At 35.8% G+C, this 21,465-nt stretch overlaps 1 protein-coding gene across 1 annotated transcript in view; it reads left to right on the top strand.

The window, feature by feature from the left end:
• Window positions 1-21,465, top strand: part of NSMCE2 (NSE2 (MMS21) homolog, SMC5-SMC6 complex SUMO ligase) — a 287,807-nt gene that overhangs the window by 55,206 nt on the left and 211,136 nt on the right. The window contains exon 3 of the mRNA XM_072603092.1: window positions 10,599-10,705. Coding sequence (XP_072459193.1) covers window positions 10,599-10,705 — 107 coding nt within the window. The remainder of the gene's footprint in view (window positions 1-10,598; window positions 10,706-21,465) is intronic.

Here is a 21,465-nt window from a genome sequence, read left to right as displayed (position 1 = left end):
AAAATTAGTCTTTTTGACTCCAGGGTTGGCACTTTATCCAAGTACCTAGCTCTTCCTTAATTTAATTTATATTACTTTACATTACTTTTATAATTATAATTATATATTATAATGACTTATAGTGTTATAAAATTTATAAAAGACTTTGCATATATTATTTCATTAGATCCTCAGAAAGCTGTGAAGTCATTACTATTATTATTTCCTTTTCATGGATGAGGAAAGTCATGTTCAGAGAGGTTAAGTGTCTGGCTCAGGGTCACATAGCCATTCAGTAAGGAGCATTTTAATGCAGGTATTCTTTTTTTTTTTTTAAATTTATTTATTTAACTTTTAACATTCATTTTCACAAAATTTTGGATTCCAAATTTTCTCCCCATTTGTCCCCTCCCCCCACCCCCAAACACTGAGCATTCTAATTGCCCCTATCACCAATCTGCCCTCTCTTCTATCATCCCTCCCTTCCCTTGTCCCTGTCTTCTCTTTTGTCCTGTAGAGCAAGATAACTTTCTATACCCCATTACCTTCCTAGTAGCAAGAACAGTTCTTGACAGTTGTTCCTAAAACTTTGAATTCCAACTTCTCTTCATCCCTCCCTCCACACCCATTCCCTTTGGGAAGGCAAGCAATTCAATATAGGCCATATCTGTGTAGTTTTGCAAATGACTTCGATAATAGTCATGTTGTGTAAGACTAACTATATTTCCTTCCATCCTATCCTGCCCCCCATTGCTTCTATTCTCTCTTTGGATCCTGTCCCTCCCCATGAGTGTTGACTTCAAATTGCTCCCTCCTCCCACTGCCCTCCCTTCCACCATCCCCCCCACCCTGCTTATCCCCTTCTCCCCCACTTTCCTGTATTGTAAGATAGGTTTTCATACCAAAATGAGTGTGCATTTTATTCCTTCCTTTAGTGGAATGTGATGAGAGTAAACTTCATGTTTTTCTCTCACCTCCCCTCTTTTTCCCTCCACTGAAAAGTCTTTTGCTTGCCTCTTTTATGAGAGATAATTTGCCCCATTCCATTTCTCCCTTTCTCCTCCCAGTATATTTCTCTCTCACCGCTTAATTTCATTTTTTTAAGATATGATCCCATCCTATTCAATTCACTCTGTGCTCTTTGTCTCTGTGTGAGAGTGTGTGTGTGTGTGTGTGTGTGTGTGTGTAATCCCACCAACTACCCAGACACTGAAAAGTTACAAGAGTTATAATGCGGGTATTCTTGAGAAACATCTAGCACTCTCTCCACTAAGGCAGCAGTTCTCAAACTTTTTGGTGTCAGGACTTCTTTGTTCATATGGACTATATCTATTGATATTTACCATATTTGAATTTTAAAAGTTCCTTGTATGATTATCAAAATAATTTTGGTCTTGGAATTAAGAAAATCTCCTAAAAAGTCAGGTACTCCTAGTGATCACCACTGTACTAAGAGTCCATGGAATGTGATTTAAAATCACAGAAGTTAGAGTTTAAGATTAACTTGACTTTGACTCATGGATAGGCTTTGGATAGGTGGAGAAGGCTTTTAGAGATGAAATATAGTGGGAGGAAGGAAGATTTGAATAAGTATGGAGTTAGGAGTTAGTAGAGTAGTGTAGATCAAATTGGAAAGCTGGTTGGGATCAGCATGTGGAAGGCACTGAAAGCTTGTCTAAAGTGTATAAATATCATGTAGCCCTTTGGTAAATTAATAAGATGCCTTTGAAATTCTTAAAATATAGGTCATGTTATAGACCAGGTTATTAAAATTATAAATCCTTTCGGAAAGTGAGCCTGCCCCCTCCTCAAGTTTTGATTTTTTTTTTATCTTTGATTTTATGTGGTGGTGAAGGTGAAGAGGAAAGAACAAATTTAGGCTTTAGCTTCTTCTCTGTAATATTCTAAGCCCTTGAGAGGGATGTTATCACACAAATTCTTAGTCTATTGGCCTTGGCAGGAACTTGCCTAAATTGCGCTACGCTTTTCATGAAAGAGAATAACTTTTCTTTAGATTTACATGGTTCTTTTGGATTTGCCTCTGGGATCACTCTGTTATTGTTTTTGATTTGCATGTATAGGTACATCTCTTGCCTAATCCCACCCCTTCACATGTCCTAAGAGTTGTGTAATCCCTGTCATTTCTGAGATGACACCTCTAGCAATTCAAAAGAGCCATAAACCAGAGGTCTTCCAGACATTTTGCTGTTTCAGCATTCTAGTTGTCAGCAACCTTTTCCAGGATGTTAGAAAAGAAAGACTAGCTTTAAAAAAAGAAATGTGCAGAAGACAGAACCAAGACTAGTTAGCAGAAGATGCTTATTACTTATCAGTGTTAACAAGCATTAATAAAGTGTTTAGCATGTACCGGGCACCATGCTAAATGTTGGAGATAAAAAGAAAGGCCAGAACATGGTTTCTGTCTTTGAGGAGCTCACATTCTTATGGCAAAAGACAACATGAAAACAGTAATTTCATAGGGAAGTCACTAGTAGTGGCAGTAATAGAAAAAGTCTGAAGGGTACTAAAGCACAGAAAGAACTACATCTGGTAAGGAGAGCTAGAGTTGACAAAAATTGTGTGCGTTTTAAGGAATATTGGGAGGAGGATCAAGGAAGATATAGAGACCTTTGTTGGGGTGGATTGACAAGGGTGACCACCAAGAGAAAGTGCAGAGCTGCTCCATTTTTACTACGTTTCTTTTTTCTCTGAAAAGAAGAGTTACCTTTACTCTAGAAATGAGAAAACAGAAATGACTAACAGGAGTTGATACCCAAGATAACTAGACATAGTAAGAGAATACCTGACTGTCCTTGATAAATTCAAGATATCTGATCCAGGTGAGTTATATCTTTGGGTCCAGAGAGAGCTGGCAGACAGGATTCTTGGGCCATTGCTAGTGTTATCTGAGAGAGCATAGAAAATGGAAGAGACAGCACAAGATTGGATAGAAAAGGGCAGCTGTCCCAGTTTTCAGAAAAAGAAAGAGAAAGTGCAAACTATAGGTCAGTGAACTTGATTTGGTTTCCTAGGAAATTCTGTAATGGATCATTAAAAGAAAGGTTGAGAAATATTTAGAAAGGGAAGCAATGAGTACAAAGAAGTGTTAAGGCTTCATGAAGAACAGCTCATGCCAGACTAATTTTTTTTCCTTTTTTTTTGACAGAATTCCTATTCTAGTACATCAGAGGGTGCTTTGGATATAATTTGCCTTGTTATTTGGCAAAGCTTTTGGTAAAGCATAGCATATTATTCTTTTAGAGAAGATGGAGAGATATAGAATAGTTAATAATATTGAGGGATATAGAATACCCATCATTATGGTATGGAATAGTAAGATGGGTATGGAAGTGGTTTGATTGCTGTACTCAAAAAGTCATTGTTAGGGGTTCAATGTCATTTGTGATTGTAGATGTCTACTGGAGTACTCTAGGAATCTGGCCTTGTACTTAACATTTTTATCAGTATGCTGGATAAAGGTATAGATGAGATGCTCATCAAATTGGCAGATGGCACAAACCTGGGAGGGAGAGCTATCACCATAGATGATGGTCAGGATTCAGAAGGCTCTTGACAGATTAGAGCATTGAGTTGATTCTAAAAGTGAAATTCAGTAGGGATAAATGTGGAGTCATGCCTTGGATTTTAAAAAAGCCACAAAAACCTTGACAAATATTAAGGTGGGGAAGGCAGAAGTTTTGAAAAAGATCTGGGGATTTTAGTGGTCTGCAAGTTCACTATGAATCAGCCATTGTGATGTTGTGGCCAAAAAAGTGAATGTGATTTTGTGCTGCATTAAGAAAGGCATAGCTCCCAGGAAAAGAGAAGTGATAGTCCCACTGCTTTCTGCCTCTTTCAGATGTCATTGGGAGAAGCATTGTGCTCAGTTCTGGTCACCATAATTTAAGGGAAATTGATGAGCTAAGGCGTACCCAGAGGAGGGCAAGCAGCATGGTGAAGAAGGGCCTTGGGTGCAGGTCATATGAGGGTTGGTTGAAGGAACTGGCTATGTGTAATCTGGAAAAGAGAAGACTGGGGAGTTGGGGCGGGGGGGGGGGCGGGGGGTGGAGAGTGTCATAGCTATCTTGCTGCATTTGAAGAGCTGTCACGTGGAGGAGGGACTACCCAAGAGAACAAAAGTAGGAGCAGTGGGTACAAGTTGCAGAGGCAGATTTAGGCTCATTTTCAAGGAAAGCTTCTAACAACTCAAGTTGTACAAAAATGAAATGGACTGCCTGGTGAAGTTGTTGGATTCCTTAGAGATCTTCAAGCAGAGGTAGGACAGTTACTTGCTACCAGGTGTGTTTTGGTGGGGATGCCTTTGGGGTATGGATTGGACTAGATGGCCCCTGAGGTCCCTTTCAATTTTCAAATTTTGTGATTCTCTGAGAGGCATCACTTATATTTTCTTTTCTGTATTATCAATTATTTGTAAACTTTATATCCACACTGCAGATTCTTAATTATCAATATTTAAATTCCCTATGATATATGTTAAGTCTTGATCTATCCCTTTCCTGTTATTTATAGTTAGTTCTAGGCTCTTGTGTGGTACTATAGGTTGTTATGTGTTCAGGAAATGAAAATTAAAGAATACCATAAGCAAAAAAAAAAGAAAATTAGGATTCTAAATATACTGGGGGTGAAGTGCTTAAAAATTAACTACCAGTGACTTTTGGATTATCCCTCTAGTATCACTTCCTCAGAACCTATGAAAAGATAACATCTAAAATGTGTACATGTACAAATGTAAATTTAAACAAGTCAGCAATACTTCCTTTTCATATAATTTCCAACTGAAAATTTTAAAACATCATTGTGGGCTTCTTTTTGCTATTATATTTCTGCCTTTCCATTTACTTTTTCCTTTGTGTTGCCTGTTTTTTTTTTGGACAGGGGCTGAGGTTTGCCTTAAAATAATTTAGATTTTAAAGCATCTGAATCTTTTAATATAATAGTAGAACAAGTCCAACAAGCACTTGTTAAGAGCCTACTATGTGTAGCACATTTTACTAGGAACTGTAGGAGATTCAAAGTTTGAAATAGGTTGAGTCCTTAACTGAAAGGAGTTTATAGTCTAGTAGTAGCAAGATAAATACAAACTAGCACTGATAGGTAGTAATATTTCATAATATAGCATGAGTAGTGTTTTAGAGAACTATAAAACAAAGTACTTATATGATCTGAGGGAGTGTTACCCAACCAAACATAAGGGAGGAATCATAGATTTAGAACAGAATTGAACCTTAGAGATGAGCTAGTCCAGCTCTCATTTTAGAGATGACAAAACTGAGAACCTGAAGCTACATGATTTTTTCAAGGTCACACTGGTAATAAGTAACATAGGCAAGATCTGAATCCCGGCTTTCTGAATTCAAGTTCAGTGCTGCTTTCATTGCTCTCCACTTTGGTTTCTTACAGGAATGAATGAAAAATTTATGAAGCATTTCTTATATGCAAAACGCTGCTAAGAGCTGAAATACAAAGAGAAAAGTTAGTCTCTCAAGGAGCTCACATTCTAATGGGGGAGATAACAGGGATGGAAGGTTTCAGTTGCAAGTCAGGTGGAAAGGTTCCATTGTCCTTAGAGTGCAGCAGCAAAGCAAATAATAATGCCTTATCTTTACTCTCATTTTCACTGATAAAACCATATCATTTTTCTGTTATTAACTATTTGACAGGGCTATGGACTTTGGTAACAAAATTTCTTTTCATAGTCTTCAGTAGATGTGTGACGGAAGCACTCTTAGGAATATTTAGCAGGCTTCGTCTCCACAAAAGTTGCTTCCCAGATTATGGCTTGGGGCACTGAGCTGGAACACTGCTGGTCCCAAGATCCTTGGGACCAGGATCCTAGGCTATCTACATCAAAGTCTGAGGGGAGATGGCGGTTATAGTGGTTATACTTGCATGGCACATGTTGCCTTCTGTGCTTCCTCAGGGTGTCCTACTGAGTCAGGCTGGCCCACCTGTCCTATGAATAGCAATTTATTAGCATTTGGTGGGAAGAGCTGCTATTGTCTCCACAGGATGGGTGTGGGTGCTGGACTGGAAGCAGGACAGGTGGTGTGGGGTATGCCTTCACTCCCAGTGTTTTTCTACTCATTTACCAGTTGGTGGCAGTTGGCCAGCAGTTGTTGCTGGTGGTGATAATAAACACAGACCTTTCACTCTGATTGCTTTCCTCAGTGATGGTTGTGGGGCTTGGGCTGGAGGCAATTTAGTGTCTTGAGGGATATTGCTTATTCCCAATGCTCTTGCTTTCAGGGTTCTTGGCTATCTCCATCAGGACCTGACACATGCTGCCTCCTGTTTCTGCCTTAGGAGCCGCCATTTGAATTAGTTTTGAATTAGTTTTGAATTCAACAGGTAAAGAGGAGTTAAACAAGGTTATTTCAGGCATTGGGAAGAGTATGAGTCATATAATGGAGATGTATGAGTGCACATAATAAAAAAAAGTTCTCTATGTTATTATTGTTTATCGTAACATATATTTGGAGGAGACAATGTGGAGATGGACACTTGTTGGAATTAACTAAAAGAGAAAATCACATGCATACTCAGTTGGATATCTTCTGGAAAATTGGGACACTAATGCATTGTTGTTGGAGTTGTGAACTGATCTAACCATTCTGGAGAACAATTTGAAACTGTACTCAAAGGACTCTATAATTATAAAACCCTTTGATTCAGCAATAGCACTAGTAGGTCTGTATCCCAAAAAAGATCAAAGAAAAGGGAAAAGGACCTATTTGTACAAAAATATAGTAGCTTTTTTTGTGATGGCAAAGAATTAGGAATTGAGGGGACACCCACTAATTTAAATTAATTTAATGGCTGAAGAAGTGGTATATGATTAAAATGGAATACTGTTAGGTTATAAGAAATGATGAGCAGGATGATTTAAGAAAAACCTGGAAAAACTTACACGAACGGATGCAAAGTGAAGTGAGTAGAACCAGGGGAACATTGTACAGAGTAACAGCAATATTTATGATGATCAGCAGTGAATGACTTAGTTATTCTCAGCAATCTAGTGACCCAAGACATTTCCAAAAGACTCATGATGAAAATACTATACACATTCAAAGAAAGAACTGATGGAGTCTTAATGCAGATCAAAGCATACTATTTTTGACTTCATTTTTTCTTGGGTTTTTCTTTTTGGCCTGTGTCTTTTTTCACAACATGACTAATATGGAAACATGTTTTAAGTGATCGCACATGTATAGCCTATATCAAACTACTTACCATCTCAGGGAGGACTGAGGGAGGGAGAGAACTTGGAATTCAGCATTTTAAAAAATGTTAAAAATTATCTGTCCTTGTAATTGGGAAAAATAAAATATTACTAAATAATAAAGTTTGCAAAAAAAAAAAAAAAAGGAAAAATCTATATTAACCTGCAGGGAAGTAAGGGGAGGAAGATAAGGGGAGACTGATAGAAGGAAGAGTAAATTGGGGGAGGTTATGGTCAGAAGCAAAACATTTCTGAGGAGAGGCAGAGTGAAAGGAGAGAGAGATAGAAGGATAAACAGGAGGAAAGTAGGATTGAGAGAAATACACAATAATTATAACTGAATGTGAATGGGATGAACTCACCCATAAGACAGAAATGGATAGCAGAGTGGATTAAAAACCAGAACCCTACAATATGCTATCTATAAGAAACACACTTGAAACAGAGAGACATACCTGGAGTAAAGGTAAGGGTTTGGAACAGAATCTGTTATGCTTCAGCTGAATTAAAAGAGCTGAAAAAGCAGGGATAACAATCATGATCTCAGACAAAGCAAAAGCAAAAATAGATCTAATTAAAAGAGGTAAGCAGGAAAACTATATTTTTCTAAAAGTTGCCATAGACAGTGAAATGATATTAATACTAAACATATATCTACCTAATTGTATAGCATCCACATTCTTAAAGTTAAATGAGTTGTAGGAGGAAATAGACACCAAAACTATAGTAGTGAGGTACCTCAACTTTATCCTCTCAGAACTAGATAAATCTAACCAAAAAATAAACAAGTCGAGGAGATTAATTTTAGAATTTTAGAAAACTTAGTTATGATAGACTTCTGGAGAAAATTGAATGGGGATAGAAAGGAATATATATTTTTCTCAGCAGTATGTAGCCCTTACAAAAAAAAAAAGACGATTGTATTAGGGTATAAAACCTTACAACTAGATGAAGAAAAGGAGAAATATTAAATGCATCCTTTTCAGATCATGATGCAGTGATATTACATTTGATAAAGGTCTGTGGAAACATAGGTTAAAAATTAATTGGAAGCTAAATAATCTAACTATTGAATGAGTGGATCAAAGAAGAAATCATAGAAGCAATAATTTCAATAAAGAGAATGACAGCAATAAGATGACATTCCAAAGTTATGGGATGCAGGTAAAGCAGTTCTTAGATGAAAGTTTATATCTCTGAATGCTTGCATCAGTAGGATAAAACATGAGCAAATCAATAAGTTGGCCATGTAGCTAAAAAAAAGAAAAAGAACAAATTGAAAATTCCCAATTAAATATCAAATTGTAAATCCTGGAAGTGGAGAGATGAATAAAATGGATAGAAAACCATTGAACTAATAAATAAAACTAGGAACTGGTTTTATGGGGGAAAACCACAATAAAATAGGTAACCATTGATCACTTTGATTAAAATAAAAAAGGAAAACCAAATTACCAATATCAAAAATTAAAAGGCAGAATGCACTACCAGTGAAGATGAAATTACACACAATAACACAATAGCAAAACACTTTTCACACCAATAAAGTCAGATCTAAACAACTGGCAAAATATTAATTGCTCATGGGTTGACTAAGCCAGTGTTAAATAAATATGCCAATTCTGCCTAAATTAATTGACTTATTCAGTGCCATATCAAATTACCAAAACATTATAGTGCTGGAAAAAATAATAACAGAATTCATCTGGAAGAGCAAAAGGTCATGAATATCAACAGAATTAGTGAAAAAAAAATGTAGTGGAAGATGACTTAGCTGTGCCAGTTCTTAAACTGTACTACAAAGCAGTAATCATCAAATCAATCTGGCACTGGCTAGGAAATAAGAGTAGTGGATCAGTGAAATAGAGAAGGTATACAATACACAGGAGTAAATGACCATAGTAATCTAACTGATAAATCTAAAGATCCAAGCCTTTGGGAAAAGAACTCATTATTTGACAAAAACTTCTGGGAAAACTGGAACTCTGTTTGGCAGAAACTAGGTATAGACCAACATTTCACACCATATACCAAGATATAGTCAAAATGAGTACATGGTTTAGACATAAAGGGTGATACCATAAGCAGAGTAGGAGAGCATGGAATAGTTTACCTGTCAGATCTATGGATAAGGGAAGAATTTATGACCAAATGAGATAGAGAGCATTTTGGGATGTAAAATGGAAAATTTTAATTGCATTAAATTAAAAATAATTTTAATTATTTATGCAGATTTATGCAAGTAAAACCAATGTAGCCAAGATTAGAAGGGAAGCAGAAAACTGGGGAGAAAATTTTTTTACAATAAATTTTTCTGATAAAGACCTTCTTTCCAAATATGTAGATAACTGAGTCAAATTTATAAGAATGCAAGTCATTCCTCAATTGATAAATGATCAAAGGATATGAACAGTTTTCAGATGAAGATATTAAAGCTATCTATAGTTATTTGAAAAAATGCTCTAAATCACTATTGATTAGAGAAGTGCAAATTAAAACAGCTCTGAGGTACCACCTCACATCTTTTAGATTGGCTAAATGACAGAACAGGAAACTGATCAGTGTTGAAGGAGATATGGGAAAATTGGGACATCAGTGCATTGTTGGTAGAGTTGTGAACTAATCCAACCATTCAGGAGAGCTGTTTGTATTCCAAAGGTATTTCTTAAAAAAGAAAGAACCTCTTTGTACAAAAATATTTATAGCAGCTCTTTTTCTGGTGGCAATGATTGAGGGTAGGCGTATCAGTTGGGGGATGGCTGAACAAGTGGTGATATATATGGTTGTGATAAAATGCTATTGTTCTATAAGAAATGACCAGCAGGATGCTTTCAGAAAAACTTAGAAAGGCTTACGTGAACTAACACAAAGTGAAGTGAGCAGAGCCAGGAGAATATTGTACATAGTAACAGCAATATTGTATGATGATCAGTTGTGAATGACGTATGAGTCTTCTTCTAAGCAATTCTGAAGAACTTGTGATGAAAAATGCTGTTTGTCTCCAGACAAAGAACTGATGGAGTATGAATGCGTATTGAAGCATCCTTTTTTTTTCTTGATGTATTGGTGGGGAGGGGGTAATGTGTTTTCTTTCACAACATGACTAATAGGGAAAGGTTTTACATGACTGTGCATACATAACCTACATCATATTGCTTGCCTTCTGAGTGAGGGGAGAGGGCAGGGAGGATGGGAGACTTTGGAACTCAAAAACAAAAAAAAGGTTAAAAATTCTTTTACATGCAGTTGGAAAAAATAAAAGATTAAATGGTAAAAATATTTTGATAAGTAAACATTAGAAATCAGAATATATTGGTATACATCTGGTTGTACATTTTTGGAGAGAAGAAAAAGATTACTACTATATTTTATCTTGCAGCTGATACAGGCAATGATTACGATATGGAAAATTTGATGTCTGAATATGTTGAAATGGATCGAGATCTGAACCAGTATATAACAGCAGTTGAAGCTACCCTAAGTCAGGTATGTTTAATATTTGTTTTAGCCTACTTTATATTTTCCTCTTGTTTAGAAAATCTCTAGTGACAAAAATTTTAAAATATTTCTGAATTAGGTAAGCCTAAATTAACTGAAATAGTAAATTTATATTTGATTCTGTTTGATCTTTTATTCTGTATTATTTTGTTTAACCTGTTAGACTATAATTATTTCTAATAGATTCCTCTAAAATTCCAAAATATAAGCAAAGAAACAACCTCCCTCCAAAACCCAAGCTTTACATAATTGTTCTGTCAGCTCTTGTTAAATATACTACTTAGAATCAACTTGGTTACATGTTCTTCATTTTTAACTTCTATACATTTACTACAAACTGAGGTAAAACATGAAGAATTTATGGATGAGTTTAAAAATGCAAAAGGCTGACCTTTTGATTTTTCTAGAAACCAGAGTTAATTTTGTTGACTCCAGCTGTCACAGGAACAATATATATGGCAATTAGGGCAGGAACATAGCAACATCCTGTTCAGTACCATGTTGAGTAAGAAATGAGCAATCAGATTGTGATAATATTTTTCTGAAATTCTTTGTCCTCTGAGCAGTGTAAACTCTTTATTAAACTGATTTCATTATGCATCTATAAAACAGTAACCTTATTTATTGTTATTTTTTGGATGAGCACCTGAAAATACTCCATAAATTAAGCCTCACAAGTTTATCTAATAACTGAAGTAATATAAGATATGTCTTTAAAATCCAAGTTAATAAAAATATTTATTTCATAAACATGTAAAAATGTTTAGATTTTGTCATGGTCCATTGAAACTCTTTTTCTTTTCAACATGGTTTTCAGTGACTTTTCCCCAAATACTTCACCGATGCTTCTGGTAATTTTTAGTCGTCATGACAGCTATTGATTTTTTTTTTAAAGAAAATGGTGACATTGTCATTGTATGTGACATAAACATTGCTAACAAAACACTGTAGGAAATGGTATTAAATGATCCATTCCTTTCTAAGACAGTTTCTCAATTTTGTAAGCAGTGAATTGAGTCCATTTTATGCTTTGATGTATCAGCCCCTGTCTTTTATCTGATAGACTCTCTTTAAGTTTTATTCTGATTGTACAGATGTGTCTGTGTACTTTGAATTGTTGTTAAGAAAAGAGATCTTGCTATCACAAGTTAGTGTTGACTTTTCCTTTTATATTGCATTGTTAGTAACCATTTTTTTGTTGTCTCTGTATAAAGAATTGTACATATTTTAAGTATTTATGCTTATGTCACTCAATTAAATTTTTACTTATAATGCTGATCTTATGAAAACATTCAAGTCCCATTAAATGGCTACATATTTTTAGTTTCATAAGTATTAGAAACAAAAACTGCCTTAATGGGTCTTGTAACCTTCACTGTAAGAAACCATGAATTCCATGTAGATCAGTGTATTATGATTTTAGTTCCAGTTTATAGAATCACAGAATCTTAATCACAGTAGAATAATATAATGAATTTTATTAATAATGTACTATGTGCCAGACACTATTCTAAGTGGTAAGGATACAAATAAGAAAAGGAAAGACTCAGTCCTCAAGGAGCTTACAATCTAACAGGAGAAACAGTACATAAAAAAGCTTAAAGGCTGCTGGGGAGAGAAGGTACCTGGTACATGAGAATGGTGAAATTGAATCTAAGAAGTGCAGCTAATGAGAAATGAAGAGCTCACTGGGTTTCTGAGCCCTCCATATGGAGCCTTTGGAAGGGGATTTTTGCTCTGCCTCTAGCCGTCCAGTCACAGTGGCATAGACTACTGAGGGTTCTGATGATATATGAATACCAAAACTGGGGCAGTATGTCTGATGATGAATTTCCCCAGGGATTACCTTTTTGGGGAGTGGGGCCAGAGTGGATCATAATGATAGTGGGGTAGAATCCAAAGAGTAACACTTGTGTCAAAGAACAGATCATAGAAACAATAGGATACAGCTACAACATACCTTGGGGAAAATTTCATATCTCTAAATATATTCATCAGCCAAAAACAAAGAAAAAAGAACAGGTCACGAATTGCATGTGCAAGTTAAAAACCCTAGAAAACCAATGAATGGGAAAAAAATTAAACATCAAACTTGAAATTCTGAAAGTCAAATAAGAAATTAATAAAATTGAAAGTTAAAAAAATAATATTCAACCAATAAGACTAGGAATTGTTTTCTAAAATAGATATATCATTACCTAATTTGATATTTTTCCCCAGTAGTATTTTATTTTTTTACAATTACATGTAAAGATAATTTTCAACATTTTTCTTATTTTGAGCTCCAAATTTTTTTCCTTCCCTCCTTTTCCTCCTCTTTCTTCCCCCTTCCCCAAGACAAGAAGCAATTTGATATAGGTCATACTTGTATAGTTATATTTAAACATATTTCACATTAGCTATGTTGTGAAAAAAGACTCAGAACAAGAGGGAAAAACCATGAGAAAGAAAAAAACAAAAAAAGTGAAAATAGCATGCTTTGATCTGCATTCAGGCTCCGTAGTTCTTTCTCTACATGTGGTCAGCATTTTCCGTTACGAATCCTTTGGAATTATCTTGGATCGTTAAACTGCTGAGAAGAACTAAGTCACTCATAGTTGTTCATTGCACAGTGTTGTTGTTACTGTTTGTAATGTTCTCTTGGTTCTGCTCACTTCGCTCATCATCAGTTCATGTTAAGTCTTTCCAGGATTGTCTGAAATCTGTCTGCTCAGAATTTCTTAAAGGATAATAGTATTCTGTTACATCCATATACCACAACTTGTACAGCCATTACCCAGTTGATCCGTATCCCCTCAATTTCCAATTCTTTGCCACCACCAAAAAGAGCTGCTATCAATATTTTTGTACATGTGGGTTCTTTTCCTTTTTTTATGAGCTCTTTGGACCTAGTAGTAGTATTGTTGAATCAAAGGATATGCACAGTTTTATAACCTTTTGGGCATAGTGCCAAATTCCTTTCCAGAATGGTTGGATCAGTTCACAACTCCACCAAAACTGCCTTAGCATTCCAATTTTCCAACATCATCTTCTCCAATATATATCATTTTCCTTTTCTATCATATTAGTCAGTCTGATTGGTGTGATGTGATAGGTACTTCAGAGTTGTTTTAATTTGCATTTTTCTAGTCAATAGTATTTAGAGCATTTTTTCATATGACTCTAAATAGCTTTAATTTTATCTGAAAGCTGCCTGTTCGATCTTTGACCATTTATCAGTTGGGGAATGACTTGTATTCTTATAAATTTGATTTAGTTCTCTCTATATTTTAGCCATGAGACCTTTATCAGAAATACTGACTATAAAAATTGTTTCCTAGCTTTCTACTTTCCTTCTAATATTGGTTGCATTGGGTTTTTTTGGGGCAAAAACCTAATTTGATTTTTTAAATGTTTGCATGAGAAGTCAAATTGAAACAGATAATTCACAAAGAAGAAATAAAAGACATTGTTAGAAACTATTTTGCCTAACTGTGTCAATAATAGTAACAACTTAAATGAAAAAATGAATATTTATGAAATCATAAAATACTCAGATGAATAAAAGTCAGTGAATGGTCAATACACATTTATTAAAAGCTTACTATGTGCCAGGCACTGTACTACTCGTTGGGGAATACAAAAATAAATTTAAGAAAAGACAATCCCTGCCCTAAAGGAATTTTAAAATCTATTATATGAAGATAACACACAAAAGGAAACTGAAAAGTGGAGGCATTGAGGGAGGGTGGGGTTGGATAGAGCCACTATAGGCTACCCAGCATGGGGGCATGATCGCTGTAGAGTTGAAATTAAGTAGATCAGTTGGTGGGAAATGAAAGAGCTAGCTGGAAATTCCAAGTCCTCTCTAAAGGGATACTTTATTTTTTTAAAATCCTTTAAAAAATCAATTTAATTGTTTTCAGTTTTCAACAATCACTTCCATAAGTCTTAAATTTTCTCCCACTCACCACCCCCTCCCTTCCTGAGACAGCATGCAATCTTATATGGGTTCTCTACAAACATACTTATTAAACACATTTTCACGTTAGTCATGTTGCATAAAAGAATTAAAAGAAATGGGAGAAACCACGAGGAAACCAATACAAAACATAACACAGGAGAAAACAGTTTGCTTCATTCTGTGTTCGAATTCCATAGTTCTTGCTCTGGATGTGGATGGCATTTTGCCTCAAGTCCTCTGGAAATGTTTTAGGTCTTTGCATTTCTGTGAAGGGCTAAGTCTATCAGAAACAGTCCTCACACGCTGGCTATTACTGCGCACAAAGTTCTCCTGGTCCTACTCCTTTCACTCAACATCAGCTCATATAAGTCTTTCCAGGCCTCTCTGGAGTCCTCCTGTTCATCATTTCTTATAGCTCAATAGTATTCCATTACATTCATATACCACAGCTTGTTTAGCCATTTCCCAAATGACTGGTATCCCCTTGATTTCCAGTTCTTGGCCACCACAAAGAGAGCTACTATAAATATTTTTGTATATGTGGGACCCTTTCCCATTTTTATGATCTTTTTGGGGTACAGTCCTAGAAACCATATTACTGGGTCAAAGGGCATGCACATTTTTGTAGCCTTTTGGGCATAGTTCCAATTTGCTCTCCAGATCAGCTCACAGCTCCACCAACAATGAATTAGTGTTCCAACTCTGCCACACCTTCTCCAACATTTATCATCCTACTGTTTTGTCACGTTAGCCAATCTGATAAGTGTGATGTGGTACCTCAGAGTTGTTTTGATTTGCATCTCTCTAATCAGTAGTGATTTAGAGCTTTTTTCATATGACTGTAGATAGCTTTAATTTCTTCCTCTGAAAACTGTCTGTTCATATCCTTTGACCATTTATCAACTGGGGAGTAACTTGTATTCTTGTAAACTTGACTCAATTCTCTATACATTTTAGAAATGAGGCCCTTATCACTGACACTGATTGCAAAAATTCTTTCCCAGTTTTGTGCTTCCCTCTTAATCTTGGTTGCATTGGCTTTGTTTGTGCAAAAACTTTTCAATTTAATGTAATCAAAATTATCCATTTTGCATTTCATAATGTTCTCTATCTCTTGTTTGGTCATGAATTTCTCCATTCTCCATAAATCTGACAAATACACTATTCCTTGCTCCCCTCATTTATTTAAAGTATCAGCCTTTATACCTAGGTTATGTATCCATTTGGACTTTATTCTTGTATATGGTGTCAGGCATTGCTTTATGCCCAGTTTTTGCCACAGTCTTAAGCAGTGTTCCCAGCAGATTTTGTCAAATAGTGAGTTCTTATCCCAGAAGCTGAGGTCCTTGCGTTTATCAAACAGTAGACTGCTATATTCATTGAGAGCCATAGAGATTCTCATGAAACTGCCCATTAAACTGTAGGCAAATTTTGTGTTGTCTCAATAGAGAACCAGTTTTCACCATCTTGGAGACCAGGTGAGGAATCTTTCAGCCATAGATACCACTGATCTACCCCTCTGTTTCTTAGCCAGTACCAAGTGGTTTTGATGATTGCTGCTTTATAATACAATTTGAGATCTGGGGCTAGGCCACCTTCCCTAGCATTTCTTTTCATTCATTCCCTTGATATACTGGACCTTTTGTTCTTCCAGAAGAACTTTGATATTATTTTTTCTAGCTCTACAAAGTAATTATCTGGTAGTTTGATTGGTATGGCACTAAGTAAATTAATTGAGATGGAATTGTCATTTTTATTATGTTAGCTTGTCCTACCCAAAAGCAACTGATGTTTTTCCAATTACTTAGATGTGACTTTGTGCGAAAAGTGTTTTGTAATTGTGTTCATATAGTCCCTGGGTTTGTTTTGGCAGGTAGACTCCCAGGTATTTTATAGAGTCTACTGTAGCTTTAAATCGGATTTCTCTTTCTATCTCTTGCTTTTGGGCTTTGTTAGCAATACATGGAAATGCAGATGATTTATGTTGGTTTATTTTGTAACCTGCAATTTTCTCAAAGTTGTTTATTATTTCAAGTAGTTTTTTACTTGATTCTCTCGAATTCTCTAAGTACACCATCATATCATCTGCAAAGAGTGATAACTTAGTTTCTTCTTTGCCTATTCTAATTTCAATTTCTTTTTCTGTTATTGCTAAAGATAACATTTCTAGTACCATATTGAATAACAGTGGTGATAATGGACATCCTTGTGTTGTTTCATCCCTGATCTTATTGGAAATGTATCAAGCTTATCCCCTTTGCATATAATGCTTGCTGATGGTTTTAGGTAGATAGTACTTATTATTTTAAGGAAGGTTCCATTTATTCTTATATTCTCCAGTGTTTTCAATAGGAATGGGTGTTGTATTTTGTCAAAAGCTTTTTCTGCATTTATTGAGATAATCATATGATTTCTGTTAGTTTCATTGTTGACATGATCAATAATGCTGATGATTCTCCTAATACTGAACCAGCCCTGCATTCCTGGTATAAATCCTACCTCATCATAATATATTATTCTTATGATAAGTTACTGTATTCTTTTTGCTAATACCTTATTTAAAATTTTTGCATCTACATTCATTAGAGAAATTGGTCTATAATCTTCTTTCTCTGTTTTGGCTCTTCCTGGTTTAGGTATCAGAACCATATTTGTATCATAAAAAGAATTTGGCAAAGCTCCTTTGCCAATTTTTCCTCAATAGTCTATATAGTATTGGAATTAACTGTTCTTTAAATGTTTAATAGGATTCACTTGTAAATCCATCTGGCCCAGGAGATTTTTTCCTAGGGAGTTTATTGATGGCTTGTTCAATTTCTTTTTCTGAGATGGTTAGATCTATACTTTACAAAAGCCAATGTGTGGATGATGGATTAGAGTTAGGGGAGGCTTGAGTCATTGAGACCAATAGAAAGGTATTGTTAGAGTCCAGGCCAGAGGTGATGACACACTGAACTAGTATGGTAACCTCATGAGTGGAGAGGAGAATGGAAGAGATATTATGGAGATAAGAATGACATGATCTGGCAACTGATTGGATTTATAAGGTGAGAGTAAAGATTCAAAGATGATACTGAGGTTGTGAACTTGGATGACTGCAAGAATTGTAGTGCCCTGGTCTGCAGTAGAGAAGTTCAGAAGAAGACTGGATTTGCGGGGAGAGTTAATGATTTCTATTTTGAACATTTGTTTGACATGCCTTTGGTACATCTAGTTGGAAATGTCCAAAAGACATTGAGAAGGAGGAAATGAAGGTTATAGGAAAGTTACTAATGGGAGGTATATACAACTGGGCGTCATCTTTCTAGAGATGATAACTAAACCTATGGTAAGTGATGATGTCACCAAATGAAGGAGTGTGGAGAGGAAAAAAAACCCCAGACCCTTTGTTCATTTTAATGCATTTTATTATTATTTTTTTAGTTCTCCAAAGAAAATCATTGGTAGTTTGATGGGTATAACACTAAATTTATAAAGTAATTTTTCTGTTATCATTTACATTATATTGATATGGCTTACCCATAAGCACTCAATATCTGTTTATCTATTTAAGTCTTCATGTATCCAAAGAGTGTTTTGTTGTCTAACTTATATAAGTTGAGGATATCTTTGATTTTGTTATTTTATACATTTTAAATGGAATTTTTCATTTTATCCTTGCTTCCTTTTTCTTCTTATTTTAATTGCTGTATGAAAATTCTAGATTTTTGGTGATTTTATTTTGTATCCTGCTACTTTACTGAAAGCAATTATCTTATCAATTACTTTTAAAAATAATATTACATTTTATTTATATATTTTATATTTATATCACCTGTATTTCCTAGTTACAGTTCCCTGTCTTCCTCTTAGTGAGCCATCCTTTAAACTACATAATGTTTTTCCTTTCTTTTTGAATGGAAAGTTTATCAAATTAATACACTTCTAAAAAAATTTTGATTTTGTATACACTGTTCTACACTCAGATGCTCTCCAGTCCCCAATCTCCCAGTTCTGCAGAGATCCCTTCTCATTATCTTTTCTTTGTGGTATATTTTGGTTATTAACAGTTTCATAATTAGGTTTTCTTCTTTTTTTGTTGATTTTTGGGGAGTACTTTCTAAGTAAGTCTTCATATCTTCTGCTAATAAGGGATAATTTTGTTTTATCTTTGTTATTCTTTAAGTCATGAATTTTCTATTTATTCATTCATTCATTCATTCATTCATTCATTTATTTTAAGTTTTCAACATTCATTTCCACAAAATTTTGAGTTCCAAATTTTCTCCTCATCTTTTCCCTCTGCCTACCCCAAATGCTTTGCATTCTGGTTGCCCCTTCCACCAATGTGCCCTCCCTACTAACACTCCTCCCTACTAACACCCCTCCCTTCCCTTATCCCCATCTTCTGTCTTGTCATGTAGGCAAGATAAATTTCTATACCCCATTACCTGTATTTCTTATTTCCCAGTTGTACACAAAAACAATTCTCAACGTTTGTTCCTAAAACTTTGAGTTCCAACTTCTCTTCCTTCCTCCCTCCCCACCCATCCCCAGTGAGAAGGCAAGCAATTCGATATAGGCTATGTATATATAGTTTTGCAAATGACTTCCACAAAAGTCATGTTATGTAAGACTAACTACATTTCCCTCCATCCTATCCTGCCCCCCATTTCTTCTATTCTCTCTTTTGATGTTGTCCCTCCCCAAGAGTGTTTACTTCTAGTTGCTCCCTCCTTTCATTTGCTCTCCCTTCCATCATCCCCCCCCACCCCCTGCTTATCCCCTTCTCCCCTACTTTCCTGTACTGTAAGATAGGTTTTCATACCAAATTGAGTATGCATGTTATTTTTTCCTTGAGCCAAATGTGATGAGAGTAAGCTTTACTTTTTCCCTCTCACCTCCCCCCTTTTCCCCTCCATTTGAAAAGCTTTTTCTTGCCTCTTCTATGAGAGATGATTTGCCCCATTCCGTTTCTCCCTTTTTTCTCCCAATATATTCCTCTCTCACCCCTTAATTATATTTTTTTAAATATGATCCCTTCCTGTTCAACTCACCCTGTGCTCTCTGTCTCTCTCTGTCTTTCCGTGTGTGTGTGTGTGTGTGTGTGTGTGTGTGTGTGTGTGTGTGTAATCCCTCCAACTACCCAGATACTGAAAAAAGTTTCAAGAGTTACAAATATTATCTTTCCATGTAGGAATGTAAACAGTTCAACTTTATTAAGTCCCTTGTGATCCCTCTTTCCTGTTTACCTTTTCATACTTCTCTTGATTCTTGTGTTTGAAAGTCAGATTTTCTTTTCAGCTCTGGTCTTTTCATCAAGAATACTTGAAAGTCCTCTATTTCATTGAAAGACCACTTTTTTCTCCTGAATTATTATACTCAGTTTTTCTGGGTAAGTGATTCTTGGTTTTAATTCTAGTTCCTTTGACTTCTGGAATATCATATTTCAAGCCCTTTGATCCCTTAATGTAGAAGCTGCTAGATCTTGTGTTATCCTGATTGTATTTCCACAGTACTCAAATTGTTTCTCTCTAGCTGCTTGCAATATTTTCTCCTTGACCTGGGAACTCTGGAATTTGGCCACAATATTCCTAAGAGTTTCTCTTTTTGGATCTCTTTCAGGGGGTGATCTGTGGATTCTTTCAATATTACTTTGCCCTCTCGTTCTAGAACATCAGGGCAGTTTTCCTTGATAATATCATGAAAGATGATGTCTAGGCTCTTTTTTTGATCATGGCTTTCAGGTAGTCCCATAATTTTAAAATTATCTCTCCTGGATCAATTTTCCAGGTCAGTTGTTTTTCCAATGAGATATTGAACATTATCTTCCATTTTCTCATTCTTTTGGTTTTGTTTTATAATCTCTTGGTTTCTCATAAAGTCATTAGCTTCCATCTGTTCCATTCTCATTTTTAAAGAACTATTTTCTTCAGTGAGCTTTTGAATCTCCTTTTCTATTTGGCTAATTCTGCTTTTTAAAGTCTTCTTCTCCACATTGGTTTTTTCAACTTCTTTTTCAATCTCTTTTTCCAATTGAGTTAGCCTATTTTTAAAGATGTTATTTTCTTCAGCATTTTTTGTGTCTCCTTTAGCAAGATGTTGACTCACCTTTCATGATTTTCTTAAATCGCCCTCATTTCTCTTTCCAATTTTTCTTCTGCCTCTTTTAACTTGATTTTTCAAAATCCTTTTTGAGCTCTTCCATGGTGTGCAACCATTGCATATTTATTTTGGAGGTTTTGGATGCAGAAGCTTTGAGTTTTATGTCTTCCCCAAATGGTAAACATTGTTCTTCCTCATCCTAAAGGATAGGAGAGAATACCTGTTCACCAAAAAAGTAACCTTCTATAGTCTTATTTTTTTTCCCTTTTTTGGGCATTTTCCCAGCCAGTTCCTTGACTTTTGGGTCCTTGGTCAAGAGTAGGGTATACCCTGGGGACCTGGAAGTTCTCAGTTTCTCCAAGGTGGCACAATCAAGGGAGAGGAGTTTACTCTCTGGCTGAGATTCACATCAGCTGCTTAATTCCCCCACAGGCTTTATGCTGAATGCTCCAACAATGGAACAATGGACTCTGGCTGCTGCCTGTCCCAGCCACTGCCAGCCACCACTGCTGCTGCTGCTTCCACAGCCTCCTGGGGTCAGAGGTAGGGGAGGACCCGCTCCCTTGTCACAGAGGTGAAAAAGCCCTCCTACTGACCTTTGAAGCTGCCCTTGGCACCTGTGGGCTGAGGGATCTTCGAACCTCTGCTGCTGGAGGTTCAGGCTCCCCCTTGCTGCTCCTGGTGCTGCATGGCCCAGGCTGGGCTGTGCTCCGCTCTGAGT

This window comes from Notamacropus eugenii, chromosome 4, assembly GCF_028372415.1.
Source record: "Notamacropus eugenii isolate mMacEug1 chromosome 4, mMacEug1.pri_v2, whole genome shotgun sequence".
In the NCBI taxonomy this organism is placed as follows: domain Eukaryota; kingdom Metazoa; phylum Chordata; class Mammalia; order Diprotodontia; family Macropodidae; genus Notamacropus; species Notamacropus eugenii.
This window is presented reverse-complemented; position numbering and strand designations above follow the sequence as displayed.